Source organism: Symphalangus syndactylus, chromosome 1, assembly GCF_028878055.3.
Source record: "Symphalangus syndactylus isolate Jambi chromosome 1, NHGRI_mSymSyn1-v2.1_pri, whole genome shotgun sequence".
Taxonomy (NCBI): domain Eukaryota; kingdom Metazoa; phylum Chordata; class Mammalia; order Primates; family Hylobatidae; genus Symphalangus; species Symphalangus syndactylus.
The window spans coordinates 90,938,380-90,953,668 of record NC_072423.2 but is presented as its reverse complement, the minus strand read 5'-3'; the positions used below and the strand labels follow the sequence as shown (position 1 = coordinate 90,953,668).

Here is a 15,289-nt window from a genome sequence, read left to right as displayed (position 1 = left end):
AATATTTTTGTTCCCTTGTTTCAATTTCCCTGGATTTTGCTGGAACATCATTTTTGTTGTATATCTCACATGCAGTTTTGATTTTGTTTCTATAAACTTAAAAAAAATTTAAATTGGCCAGGCGCGGTGGCTCACACCTGTAATCCCAGCACTTTGGGAGGCTGAGGCGGGCGGATCACGAGGTCAGGAGATCGAGACCATCCTGGCTAACACGGTGAAACCCCGTCTCTACTAAAAATACAAAAAATCAGCCGGGCGTGGCAGTGGGTGCCTGTAGTCCCAGCTACTCGGGAGGATGAGGCAGGAGAATGGCGTGAACCCGGAGGCGGAGCTTGCAGTGAGCCGAGATTGTGCCACTGCACTCCAGCCTAGGTGACAGACACTCCGTCTCAAAAAAAAAAAAAAAAAAATTAAATCCTTTAAAGGTGAATTAGCCATATCCATATATTTATATAGATATTTATGTGTGTGTGTATGTCAGATAAGGAAGGAGATACTCCCAGAAAAAAAAATTTATATATATATATAAAATATATATATTTTGGTTATGGTTTTGTTAAATTTATTAATAAAAATCAGATTTATACTAAATAGTACAAGTTCAAAATTAATTTCACTTTTTGTTAAAGTCCATGATTTGCTCTTTGAAGACTTTTTGTGGTTTTGCTGAATTCTTCTTATCTAAATTCAATTTAATTACTTCAACAGCATTTTGTTGGTATTCTCATCATGCACCTGAGACTTGTTATAGGGTGAAATATAAGTTTAGTCAAGATATTCCATCTTTGGGCATATCTAGAAAACACTGCATTTATTCCCTCTATTGTTCCAAAGCATCACCATTAGTGGCACAGTGGAGGTCATGCATCCTAGAAACAAATTTCAAACGATGGGCTGTATATGTCACATAGTATGCTTCTGGATTCATAGCCAAGCTTCTTGCTTGTACATCTCTCATTTACCAACCACGTTTACTCCATTATCACAGGCTTGCCTTCAACAATCCTTGAAATTGTCTAAAACAGAAAGTTTTCTTTCAATTCTTCACTTAATTCAAAAATCACACTTTAAGGAGGAGATATAAAGCCAACGAAACATGGAATGATTTAGACTTGTTTTTCTTCAAGCAGTAATGGTACACTCTAGTTGAACTGAGTAACTCTTTTATTAAAAAATTTTGGGCTGGGCACGGTGGCTCACGCCTGTAATCCCAGCACTTCAGGGGGCTGAGGTGGGCAGATCACGAGGTCAGGAGTTCGAGACCAGCCTGGCCAACATAGTGAAACCCCGTCTCTACTAAAAATACAAAAATTAGCCGGGCATGGTGGCATGCACCTGTAGTCCCAGCTACTCGGGAGGCTGAAGCAGAAGAATCTCTTGAACTTGGGAGGCAGAGGGTGCAGTGAGCCGAGATTGCACCACTGCACTCCAGCCTGGTGACAGAACAAGATTCTGTCCCAAAAAAAAAAAAAAAAAAAAAAAAAAAATTTGGCCAGGTTTGGTGGCTCACCAAAGTACTTTGGAAGGCCAAGCAGGAGGGAAAATCCCTTGAGCTCAGGAGCTTAAGACGAACCTGGGCAACATGGCAAGACCCCGTCTCTACTAAAAATAAAATTAGCCAGGCATGCCCGTAGTCCCACCTACTTGGGAGGCTGAGATGGGAGGATCACTTGAGCCTGGGAGATTGAGGCTGCAGTGAGCTATGACTGTAACACTGCACTCGAGCCTGGGTGACAAAGTAAGACCTTGTCTCAAAAAAAACAAACAAAAAAACCCCCCCACAAAACCAAAAAATTTGACAAAAAAATTTTTATATAAGATTTCATGTCTCACTTTATTCTCCATTAAACTCATAATCTGTTGGAATTCTTCATCCTAGGTAATGATCATTACTTTCATTATTTTTGTCTTAATTACATGTTTGGCATTTTACCAAATTTTGAAATATCTTTTACTAAACCTAGAAAATTTCCATTGTTTTTTGCACACACTGTACTGATGGTGTCATGAAAAGAATGATTAGGCTTGGCTAAATATTGGACACATTGTATTATTCTTTCAAGAACATTACATCAGTATTTTATATTGTTTTCTGTTTCTGGTAAAATCAATTGTTTATTTGGCCTCTTTCCCTCAATTCCTGTAACCGGATGTGTGTTTTTTTGTGTGTGATTCTTCATGATTAGCAATTAAATCTTCCTTTAGTAAAGAAGGAAGTTGCAAGGATTTCATCTGACTTGTCCAAACTGTGGATTTGGTGAGAATAATTTTCTTACTAATTTTCATTGTTTTGATTAATAAGCAGATCTTAACTGAACAAAATCTTTGTAATGTCTTGTCTGTGAATTTTATGTGGGTCACCCTGGAAGAAGACTGCTTACTTTTACTGCTTCCAGTGTTGGAAAATGCAAGCAGCCTGCTTCTTTGAAGATTTTTACTTTCTTTTTCATTTTTCTTTTGTGAGCTCCACTTTAGCATTCTTATTCTACCAAAATCTTGACTTATACTCATTTTCAATAATCTAAGGGATTACAAGTGAAATATAATTATATCCAAAGTATAAAAAATGAGAATGTATTTTCATCAAAAAATAAAGAGCTAATCTAAAAAAATTAAAAAAAAAAAAAAAAGTTGGCCGGGCATGGTAGCTCATACCTGTAATCCTAGCACTTTGGGAGGCCAAGGTGGGCGGATCACCTGAGGTCAGGAGTTCGAGACCAGCCTGGCCAACATGGTGAAACCCTCTCTCTATTAAAAAATAAAAAATTACCCAGGCGTGGTGGCACACACCTGTAATACCAGCTACTCAGGAGGCTGAGGAGAATTGCTAGAACCTGGGAGGCAGAGGTTGCAGTGAGCCGAGATCGTGCCACTGCACTCCAGCCTGGGCAACAGAGTGTGACTCTGTCTCAAAAACAAACAAAACCAAAAAAAAAAACCAAAAAACAAAAAACAGAAGTAATTTGCAGATATAATTTCCAAAAAGTTACAAAAGTAATTGTAAAATATACAAAATTTTTATTAATGTTAAAGTTAAAACATGAATTATAATTAGTAAATACAATACATAAAAGCTAAAATTACATGAAAGCTAAAAATTTTACCACTGTATTTTTGAAATTAACTACATCTTTTAAATATTTTCATCAAAATAAAACCATTCATAATTCTAACAGTCAATGTCCAATGTAGTTGCTAATACGGAGAGTTAGCAACTACAGGAGCTTTTTGTTTTTCTCTGTTACCAGTTTTTCTCACACAGGTTCTGTCTAGACCTGTGCCGTGCACTTACAGAAGCTGCAGCTACATGTGGCTACTGAGTGGCTGCTAGCTAAATGTGGCTGTCCTCAGTGAGATGTACTGTGAGTGTAAAACACATCAGATTTTGAAGATTTAGTATAAAAAAAGAGTAAGACATCTTATAATTTCTTATATGCATTACATGTTGAAATATTTTGGATATATTTGGTTAAATAAAATATATTATTAATTTCACTTTTTTTTTTTTTTTTTGAGACAAAGTTTCGCTCTTGTTGCCCAGGCTGGAGTGCAATGGTGCGATCTTGGCTCATTGCAACCTCTGCCTCTTGGGTTCAAGCGATTCTCTTGCCTCAGTCTTCTGAGTAGCTGGGATTACAGGTGCCCACCATCACGCCTGGCTGATTTTTGTATTTTTAGTAGAGACAGGGTTCACCATGTTAGTCAGGCTGGTCTTGAACTCCTGACCTCAGATGTGATCCACCCTCCTCGGCCTCCCAAAGCGCTGGGATTACAGGCGTGAGCCACTGTGGATGTGGCCACTAGAAAATGTTAAATTACATTTGTGGCTCTCACAGTATTTCTATTGGGCAGTGCTGTTCTAGACCTACCCATATACAAACTGAAGAGTAACAGTCCCCATGTGCAACTTCTACAGACACTACACTAACTCATGAAAATCTTCAGAGTCCAGAGTGCCAACCATTACACCACAGAACCCTCCCTGTGACAATCTTCAGAACTACATATTCCAACACATAGAGAGGCAAGAAAATGGATACCTGGCACCACAGGGAAATAATACTTTGTGATGCAAGAATGTATTTCATTAGTTAATTGTCTTTTTCTCTTACCTAAGTCCTTCTGCTGTTCGAATCTTCCCCACACTCCAAAGCAATGTCCATTTCTAATGTCAACAGTGGCACTACCCACAAACTTTGAACTCAGGTGCCTTTTGCTTCCAAGACATAGAGCAAGGGATGTGATTTCCTTGGTGGCTGAATGGTGTTAGTCACAAGAGCAATGATTGGGGTTACGGGTCAAGCTGTGCCAATGTTGAGTGACAAAGGGGTCCTATGTGTTCTGGAATAAGTCAATTGTTTTGTGTATTTATGATATGAGGGTCCTTTAAAGTGCAGGGCCCACGGCAGGAGACCCTCTTGCTTACATGTAAAGCAGCAGTGGCTGGTGGAAAGGTGTTACTGAATTTCTGGAAAGCAATGTGGTGACATCTTTCAAAATGAACGTAAATCATGCATAAGGCAACCCCACTCCTATGACTCTAGCCCACAGACACAAAAGCACACTCAGTCAGGCTGTCAACAACTGCCAACATAAGGTCAATCTTTTTTTTTTTTTTTTTCCTGAGACGGAGTCTTGCCTTGTTGCCCAGGCTGGAGTGCAATGGCAGGATCTTGGCTTACTGCAACCTCCGCCTCCCAGGTTCAAGTGATTCTCCTGCCTCAGCCTCCCGAGTAGCTGGGATTACAGGCACGTGCCACCATGCCTGGCTAATTTTTTGTATCTTTAGTAGAGACGGGGTTTCACCACGTTGCCTAGGCTGGTCTTGAACTCCTGAGCTCAGACAATCCGCCCACCTCGGCCTCCCAAAGTGCTGGGATTACAGGCGTGAGCCACCGCACCCGGCCAAGGCCAATCTTTTAAAACAGACTCTGAACCTGAGGAATACATCAGAATTACCTGGGAACCCTTTTTATAATATACCTGTCTGGCCTCTCCACCTCAGATCTATTTAAATTTGATTCTTCTGGTGGGGTGGCCTAAACATGTATATTTTGAAAAAGCTCCCTAGGTGATACAAGGTATACCTCTGGTTAAATATTATTACTCTAAAAAGTATGCGGAGTCGATAGATTTAATTCCATTATAAACTCCCAGGCCATATTCACATTTTACTTTCAAATTTTGCTTTAAATAAGCAGTCTTTTATTTAAGATTTCAGAATCTGTAACAGAAAACTGTAATTCAGAAAATGACTAATTTGAATTTCTAAGAGTTGTGCTGATTTCTCTAAACTATGAAAGAGTACTTAAGTTTATAAGGTACACTAGATCACAGATAACCTGTTTAGTCTATTTAAGATAAGCTGATCAAGAAGAATCCAGATAACTGATACATTAATATGTGAAATTTTTCTACTAAATCATGTCAGAAGCTGGGCGCAGTGGCTCACGCCTGTAATCCCAGCACTTTGGGAGGCCGAGGCAGGTGGATCACCTGAGGTCAGGAGTTTGAGACCAGCCTGGCCAACATGGTGAAACCCCGCCTCTACTAAAAATACAAAAAAAAAAACCAAAAAAAACAAAAAAAACAAGCCGGGTGCAGTGGTGTGTGCCTGTAGTCCCAGCTACTCAGGAGGCTGAGGCAGGAGAACCGCTTGAGCCTGGGAGGCGGAAGTTGTAGTGAGCCAAGATTGCACCACTGTACTCCAGTCTGGGCAACAGAGGGAGACTCCGTCTCAAACAAAACAAAACAAAACAAAACAAAACAAAACAAAACAAAACAAAACAAAACAATTGTAGATAACCAAGTATTTGCCAAACTTTCATATTTTAATAACTCCTAAATAATGTGAGCCACAGGTAAGACTTACTTTTGACAATCTGTTTTCTGAGCACCTTTTTCGTGCTTCTCTTTTTCCAGGCGCTTTTTGTTTTTCTCTGTTACCAGTTTTTCTCCAGGAATCTCTGGAACCCCCATAGCTGCTGCAAACTGTGCTGCGCCTTGGTCAGTCAGAAAGCAATGAGGTGTCTGAGCCAGAAAGAAAAGAGAAAATTATTGTTTTTTTGAAAATTTTTAATCTTTTTAACTGTTCTGTGTTGAAATAATTACTTCTCTCTGGGTGCAAAGGATCAAAAATACAAATTCCAGTGGTTTGCTTTTCTGTATGCTGAAAAAAGCCTGACTGAGTTTTTGTATTAAAAAAGAAAAGACCCCAATTGATGGGACATTACTAGAGATGCGATTTACATATACGTTAAATTTAGAGAATTCAATCCATCTTTAACACATGCTATTAAATAGCTGGTCTGGTCAGTTTGTATGTGGTGTGAAGAAAATACAGGAAGATAAAGTAATCATTCACTGGTCAAGTGATTCCTAGTCAAAAGTCGTGTGTGATTTGAGAAACTCAAATACATTGCTTCTGTTTTGTATATATTTTTAGGAGAACAGTGATCTCAAGTATTTCTGCACAGTTGGAGCCCTTATCACTGCAGCACAACAATAACAATTCATTAGGAAAAGGCTGCTTTAGTCACATATACCTTGTCCATGACAAGCCGAGCAAGTTTAATGGGATTTGCTATACACCGGACTGCGGACACTGCTCCTGCAGACAGGTCTTTTCCATCCATGATACTAGCATCCATTTCAACCTCACCATTTGTGTTCAAGACAGACCCACAACCTAAAACCAAAAAGAAGTTGAAAAGCAAGAATTAAGAATTTAGAAATGGCTCCAGATTTTCCTCTAATTTGCTCCCTTTAATCCATCCTCTATTCCATTGCCAGAGGAACATTTTTTTCAAGAGAAATCTTGGCCGGGCGCAGTGGCTCATGCCTGTAATTCCAGCACTTTGGGAGGCTGAGGTGCACAGATCATGAGGTCAGATCTAGACCATCCTGGCTAACATGTGAAACCTCGTCTCTACTAAAAATCCAAAAAATTACCCGGGCATGGTGGCCCGCACCTGTAGTCACAGCTACTCGGGAGGCTGAGGCAGGAAAATTGCTTGAACTTGGGAGGCGGAGGTTGCAGTGAGCCGAGATCGCACCATTGCACTCCAGCCTGGGCGACAGAGCGAGACTTCGTCTCAAAAAAAAAAAAAAAAAAAAAAAAACGAGAGAGAGAAGTCTTGACTTGGAGGCTGGGTGTGGTGGCTCACGCCTGTAATCCCAGCACTTTGGGAGGCCAAGGTGGGTGGATCACTTGAGGTCAGGAGTTTGAGACCAGCTTGGCCAACATGGTGAAACCCTGTCTCTACTAAAAATATAAAAACTAGCCAGGTGTGGTGGTGCGTGCCTGTAATCCCGGCTACTTGGGAGGCTGAGGCAGGAGAATCACCTGAACCCGGGAGGCGGAGGTTGCCATGAGCCAAGGGTGACAGAGTTAGACTCAATTTCAAAAAAAAAAAAAAAGAAATCTGACTTGGCACTCCATGACCTACAAAATAAAAAGTACAAAGCCCCTCTTAACCTGGCCTTTGACCTGCTTTTCCAGCTTCACTTTCTCTCCTTGGCTATATTTTACTGAAATAAGGTTTCCCTGAAGACAGTAGTCCTCTTATCCACAGCCTTGCTTCTGAGGTTTCAGTTATCCTCGGTCAATCATGGCCCCAAATTATTAAATGGAAAATTCCAGAAATAAACACTTCTCGCACCATCCCACTCTGTCCTTCAGAGGGACGTGATTCCTCCCTTTGTCCAGCATATCCACACTGTATAGGTTACCTGCCTGTTAGTCACTTAGCAGCCATCTCGAATACCAAGCAGATCAACTATAGTAGCACCCCTCAGTGCTTGTGTTCAAGAAACCCTTATTTTACTTAATAATGGTCTCAAAGCACAAGAGTAGTCATGCTGGCATACTGTTATAATTGTTCTATTTTATTATCAGTTGTTATTAATCTCTTACTGTGGCTAATATATCAAACTTTATCATATGTATGTATGTATGTATGAAAAAACCAGTCGATATAAGGTTGAGTACCACTGGTGGTTTCAGGCACCCACTGGGGGTTTGAAACACATCCCCCATAGATAAGGGAGGGCTACTATATACCAGGAGCCCTCGTGTCTCTGTGCCTTTGCACATGCTGTTGTTTATACCACTAGTACCCTTTCTCTATATTTCTCTGCCCAGATAATGCCTACAAATCTAGCTATGCTTCTCAGTCTCTTTGTGCTTGTTTCTTCATGTGTAAAATGAGTAAGAACATCAACTCATTTAATCCTTACAACCATCAATGAGGTAGGTATTGCATATTAAACACTTAGAATAATGTCTAGCATGTGTAAGCAAACAGTAAGTGTTTGCTGCCCTGATTGCATGCCAATTTAACAGGTGGGGAAACCAAAAAAGCAACTTTCCCAGTATCAAATGTCTTCTGGATAAAGAGCAAGGAATCAAATCCAGGTGTATGACTTAGACATCTACTTTCTTCTGCCAAAGAAGCTCACATCTTTTCCATCTGGCAATAATAAGGCAGCATCCCCTTACACTGACCAGCACAGGTTAGAGAAGACCTGATAAAAGATTTAAATAAATAAGATCCAAAGTCTTAAAACATAATATGCAAAATGTCTAGAATACAAGAGAAAGGTCACTCATCATATGAAGAACCAAGAACATCTCAACCTAAGGAAAAAGAATTTACAGATGACAATACCAAGATGACACAGATGTTGGAATTACCTGACAGGAATTTTAAAGCAGCCATTTGCCAGGCATGGTGGCTCATACCTGTGCTTTGTAATCCCAGCACTTTGGGAGGCTGAGGCAAGAGGATCTCTTGAGGCCTAGTTCAAGACCAACCCGGCCAACATAGCAAGACCCCATCTCTTAAAAAAAAAAAATTAGCTGGGCGTAGTAGCACACACCCAAAGGCCTAGCCACTTGGGAGGCTGAGGCAAGAGGATCACTCGAGCCAGGGGTTTGAGGTTGCAGTAAGCTGTGATTACACCACCGTACTCCAGCCTGGGTGACAGACTGAGACCCTGTCCCTTTAAAAAAAAAAAAAAAAAGCAGCATCATAAAAATGCTTCAATGAACTTGAAATAACTGAAAAAATTATAAAGTTTCAGCAAAGAAATATAAGATGTAAAGAAAAACCAAATGGAAGTTAGAGCTGAAAAAATGTAATAATCAAAATAAGAAATCTCAACGGATGGGCTTAACAGCAGAACAGACAAGACAGAAGAATTACCGGACTGAGAAATCACTCAGTCTGAACAACAGAACAGGGCCTGGAAAAAACCAAAATGAACAGAGCCCAGCTGACCAGTGGGACCATAACAAAAGAGCTAACATTCAAGTCATTAGACTCCTAGATGGGAGGAGAAAATGGGTGGGAATGAGAAGTATTCAAAAAAAAAAAATGGCTGAAAATTCCTTGTATTTGGCAAAAAGCATAAATCTACCAATTTAAGAAGGTGAGCAAGCCCTAAATAGGACTAAACACAAAGGCATTCACACTAAGACACATCATAACCAAACCACCACAAACTAAAGACAAAAAAACATTGAAAGTAGGAAGAGAGAAATGACACCTTACCTATAGGGGAGAAACCAGTTTTAATGACAAAGAATTTGTCACCAGAAACCACGGAGGCCAGAAGGAAGAACAGCATTTTTCAAGTGCTGAAGAAAAGAACTATCAATTCAGAATTCTTTTTTTTTTTGTTCTGTTTTTTTTTTTTTTTTTTTTTTTGAGACGGAGTCTCGCTCTGTCACCCAGGCTGGAGTGCAGTGGCGCGACCTTGGCTCACTGCAAGCTCCGCCTCCCGGGTTCATGCCATTCTCCTGCCTCAGCCTCCCCAGTAGCTGGGACTACAGGCGCCCGCCACCGCGCCCGGCTAATTTTTTGTATTTTTAGTAGAGACGGGGTTTCACCATGTTAGCCAGGACGGTCTCGATCTCCTGACCTCGTGATCCACCCGTCTCAGCCTCCCAAAGTGCTGGGATTACAGGCGTGAGCCACCGTGCCCAGCCTCAATTCAGAATTGTATATTCAGCAAATATCCTTCAGGAATGAAGGAGAAACCAAGATACACTCAGACTGTATTAGGAAGGTGCCAAAAAGGGGTAGGTTTCATTCTGAGGCTGCTGCTTTTTCTTTTTTTTAGACACAGTTTCACTCTGTCGCCCAGGCTGGAGTGCAGTGGTGTGATCTCGGCTCACTGCAACATCTGCCTCCTGGGTTGAAGTGATTCTTGTGCCTCAGCTTCCTGAGTAGCTGAGATTACAGGTGCGCCACCACACCCGGCTGATTTTTGTATTTTTAGTAGAGACAGGGTTTCACCATGTTGGTCAGGCTGGTCTCGAACTCCTGACCTCAAGTGATCCACCCACCTCGGCCTCCCAAAGTGTTGGGATTACAGGCGTGAGCCACCGCGCCCAGCCTTGAGGCTTCCTCTCTTGGCTTGTAGGTGGTTACTATCTCCCTGTGTGCTCACTGCTCCATGACCTCTTCTTGTGCCCATGAGAGTGGGCAAGCTCTCTGGTATCTCCTATAAGGACACTAATCCTATTGGTTCAGGACTCCATCCTTATGATCTCACTTAATTTTAATTACTTCCTTGGAGGCCCCATCTCCAAACACAGCCAGGTTAGGGCTTCAACACTTAAATTTTGAGGGGGACATAAACATTCAGTCCATAACACAGATAAGGGCAAATGGAAAGAATTTGTTGTCAGCAGGCCTAACCTAAAAGAATGGCTAAAAGAAGTTCTTGGCTGGGTGAGGTGGCTCATGCCTGTAATCTCAGCACTTTGGAGGCCAAAGTAAGAGAACTGCTTGAGCCCAGGAGTTTGAGACCACCATGGGCAACACAGGGAGACCTTGTCTCTACAAAACAATAAAAAATTAGCTGGGTTTGGTGGTGCTCACCTGCAGTTTCAGCTTTACTTGGGAGACTGAGGTGGGAGGATCACTTGAGCCTAGGAGGTCAAGGCTGCAGTGAGCTCTGATTGTGCCACTGCACTCCAGTCTGGGTGTCAGAGTAAAATTAATACCTTGTCCCCCCCCACCACCAAAAAAAAAGGATTTTTTTTTTTTTTGGAGATGAGTTTCGCCCTTGTCGCCTAGGCTGGAGTGCAGTGACAGGATCTCAACTCACAGCAACCTCCCCCTCCAAGGTTCAAGTGATTCTCCTGCCTCAGCTTCCTCAGCAGCTGGGATTACAGGCGCCCGCCACCACGCTCAGCTAATTTTTGTATTTTTAGTAGGGACGGCGTTTCACCATGTTGGCTAGGCTGGTCTCGAACTCCTGACTTCAGGTGATCCACCTGTCTCAGCCTCCCAAAGTGCTGGGATTACATGCGTGAGCCACCAAGCTCAGCCAAAAAGGAATCTTGGAACGTTGGGAAGGAAGGAGGGAAAAAAATGGGTAAATATAATAGACTTTCCTTCTCCTCTTGAATTTTCCAAATTATGTTTGCCAGTTAAAGCAAAATGGTAACATTGTCTAAGTGGTTCTCAATGTATATAGCGGAAATATTTAAGACAATTATATGATCAACAGGGGAGGGTAAAGGGACTATAAAGAAAGGTAAGGTCTCTAGGGTCTGCTTAAACTGGTAAAATGTTAACATTTTTAGACTGTGATAAGTTACATGTGTTTATCCATGTACAGCATAATATCCAGAGCAAACACCTAAAAAATCTATATAAAGAGATACACCCAAAAATACTACAGCTAAAACAAAATGAAATTCTAAAAAATGCTCAAATAACCCATAGGAAGGCAAGAAAAAGAAAGCAAAGACAACAAACAGAACACTAGACATACAATAGCAGGTTTAAATCTCAACATATCAGTAATTATATAATATGTAAATCTTCTAAATATACTAATTAGAAGACAGATATAGGCAAAGTGGATAATTTTATTTTTATTTTTTGAGACAGAGTCTTGCTCTGTTGCCCAGGCTGGAGTGCAGTGGTGTGATCTTGGCTCACTGCAACCTACACCTCACGGGTTCAAGCAATTCTCCTGCCTCAGCCTCCTGAGTAGCTGGGACTACAGGCATGTGCCACCACGCCTGGCTAATTTTTGTATTTTTAGTAGAGATGGGGTTTCACCATGTTGGCCAGGCTGGTTTTGAACTCCTGGCCTCAAGTGATCCATCTGCCTTGGCCTCCCAAAGTGCTAGCATTACAGGCGTGAGCCACTGTGCCTGGCCTGGATAAAAAATTTGACCAAACTATATGGGGTCTACCATTTGCCCCAGAAATCACATTCCTGGGCATTTATCCCAGAGGTATGGACATTTACATTCATATAAAAACCTGTTCATGAATGTTCATAGCAGCTTTATTTGTAATAGTCCCAAACTGGAAACAACCAAAATATCCTTTACTGGGTGAATGTTTAAATAAACTGTGGTACAACTATACTAGAGAATACTACTCAGCAATAAAGAAATAGATATGGGCAACAACTTAGATGGATCTCAAGGGCAAAAATGCTGAATGAGAAAAGCCATTTCCAAAAGGTCACATACTGTATGATTCTGTCAGAGACGTCTGAACCAGAGCAACTCCATCTTGAATAGGAGCTGGGTAAAATAAGGCTGAAACCTACTGGGCAGCAGGCATTCCCAGATGGTTAAGGCATTCTAAGTCACAGGACGAGACACAAGGTCAGCACAAGATACAGGTCATAAAGACCTTGCTGATAAAACAGGTTGCAGTAAAGAAGCCGGCCAAACCCCACCAAAACCAACATGGCCACCAGAGAGACCTCTGGTCGTCCTCACTGCTCCACTCCCACCAGCGCCATGACAGTTTACAAATGCCATGACGACAGGAAGTTACCCCATATGGTCTAAAAAGGGAAGGCATGAATAATCCACCCCTTGTTTAGCATATCATCAAGAAATAACCATAAAAATGGGCAACCAGCAGCCCTCGGGGCTGCTCTATGGACTAGCCATGCTTTATTCCTTTACTTTCCTAATAAACTTGCTTTCATTTTACTCTACGGACTCGTCCTGAATTCCTTCTTGCGTGAGATCCAAGAACCTTCTCTTGGGGTCTGGATTGGGACCCCTGTCCGGTAACAACTCCATTTACAGAACATTCTCAAAATTATAGTGATAAGAAACAGATAGTGATTGGTAGTTGTTAGGGAGGATGTCATACTGTGATTTATATGGAGAAACACATAGAGCTGTCCCTCACTATCTGTCGGGAATTGGATGTAGGACCCCTGGAAATATTGAAACTGCCTTTGCAAAAATTATTTCAGTGAGAAAATTATGGCAGTGAAAGAGATCTGAGCTAACATACCACCCCATCTTGTCTTTCCCTTAATTATTCCTGGGCTATTGGGCAGAGCTAACTTTGAGAGACATTTAGGCTATAGTTAAAAGGATAACAGGCCTTGCCCCAAACGCAACTGCTTTTGTAAAGTGAATGAAAGTTCATCTAGGCTGGGCGCGGTGGCTCATGCCTGTAATCCCAGCACTCTAGGAGGCTGAGGTGAGAGGATCATGAGGTCAGGAGTTCGAGACCAGCCTGGCCAACATGGCGAAACTCCGTCTCTACTAAAAATACAAAAATTAGTTGGGCATGGTGGTGCATGCCTGTAATGCCAGCTATTCAGGAGGCTGAGGCAGGAGAATCGCTTGAACCTGGGAGGTGGAGGTTGCAGTGAGCCGAGATCGTGCCACTGCACTCCAGCCTGGGCGACAGAGTGTGACTCCATCTCAAAAAACAAACAAAAAAACCCCCAAAAAACCAAAAAAGTTCATCAAGCTGGGGGAGGAGAGGAACCTGATTCTAATGAGGTGTAGACACAGACTGCCAACCATTCCTTCAGGTACCATCACTACTGCGGATTGGCCTTTTGTGATATCTTTTCAGATTTTTATGCATATCTGACATGCATGGCTCCACCTGGACCTGCCAACCCTCTCCCCTGTGGCCTCGCCCAGAAACAATTCAGTGCACAGGAGGACAGTTTTTTTTTTTTTTTTTTTTTGAGACGGAGTCTCGCTCTGTCGCCCAGGCTGGAGTGCAGTGGCGCAATCTCGGCTCACTGCAAGCTCCGCCTCCCGGGTTCATGCCATTCTCCTGCCTCAGCCTCTCCGAGTAGCTGGGACCACAGGCGCCTGCCACCACGCCCGGCTAATTTTTTGTATTTTTAGTAGAGACGGGGTTTCACCGTGGTCTCGATCTCCTGACCTCGTGATCCGCCCGCCTCGGCCTCCCAAAGTGCTGGGATTACAAGCGTGAGCCACCGCGCCCGGCCTAGGAGGACAGTTTTAACCCTTTTTTTTTTCTTTGAGGAGGAGTCTCGCTCTGTCGCCCAGGCTGGAGTGCAGTGGCGTGATCTTGGCTCACTGCAAACCTCCATCTCCCAGGTTCAAGTGATTCTCCTGCCTCAGCCTCCTCATTAGCTGGGATTACAGGCATGAGCCACCACGCCCGGCTAATTTTTGTATTTTTAGTAGAGACAGGGTTTTGCACGTTGGCCAGGCTGGTCTCGATCTCCTGACCTCAGGTGATCCACCTGCCTCAGCCTCCCAAAGTGCTGGGATTACAGGCGTGAGCCACCGTGCCCAGCTATGACCCCCTTTCATTTCATCTCTGCCCCAATCAGCAGCAAGCCTTGCCATTTGCACCCCTTTCCCCAAACTGCTTTTGAAAAACCCCTAACCCAGGAGCTTTGGAAGAGATGATGAGTACTAACTCCATCTCTCACATGGTGTGGCTGGCCATGTGGTCTATTAAATTTTTTCCTTACTACAATGCCACGATCTTTACTTGTGTAGCAGGCACGAAAAACCCCTTGGGCAGTTACAATATCAAAATCCATGGATGGCCGGGCGCGGTGGCTCACGCTTGTAATCCCAGCACTTTGGGAGGCCGAGGCGGGCGGATCACGAGGTCAGGAGATCGAGACCACGGTGAAACCCCGTCTCTACTAAAAATACAAAAAAAGTTAGCCGGGCGTGGCGGCAGGCACCTGTAGTCCCAGCTACTCGGGAGGCTGAGACAGGAGAATGGCGTGAACCCGGGAGGCGGAGCTTGCAGTGAGCCGAGATTGCGCCACTGCACTCCAGCCTGGGCGACAGAGCGAGACTCTGTCTCAAAAAAAAAAAAAAAAAAAAAATCCATGGATGGCCAAGCCCTCTACATGAAACGGCACAGTATTTGCATATACTCTATGCACATTCTCCTGTATACTTTAAATCATCTCTAGGTCACTTATGATACCTGATACAATGTGTACCATATCCGTTTATTAGTGTGGATTCAACGTAGTACTTGGTGTGAGGCAA

General features: G+C 42.6%; 1 protein-coding gene across 2 annotated transcripts in view; it reads right to left on the bottom strand.

Annotated features, from left to right (window-relative positions):
* Positions 1–15,289, bottom strand: part of ASRGL1 (asparaginase and isoaspartyl peptidase 1) — a 58,484-nt gene that overhangs the window by 30,489 nt on the left and 12,706 nt on the right. For both annotated transcript variants that reach the window (XM_063642268.1, XM_055286459.2), the window contains exons 3-4: positions 6,546–6,688; positions 5,873–6,030 (exon numbers count right to left, since the gene is read on the bottom strand). In XM_063642268.1, the coding sequence (XP_063498338.1) occupies positions 5,873–6,030; positions 6,546–6,688 (301 nt within the window). The remainder of the gene's footprint in view (positions 1–5,872; positions 6,031–6,545; positions 6,689–15,289) is intronic.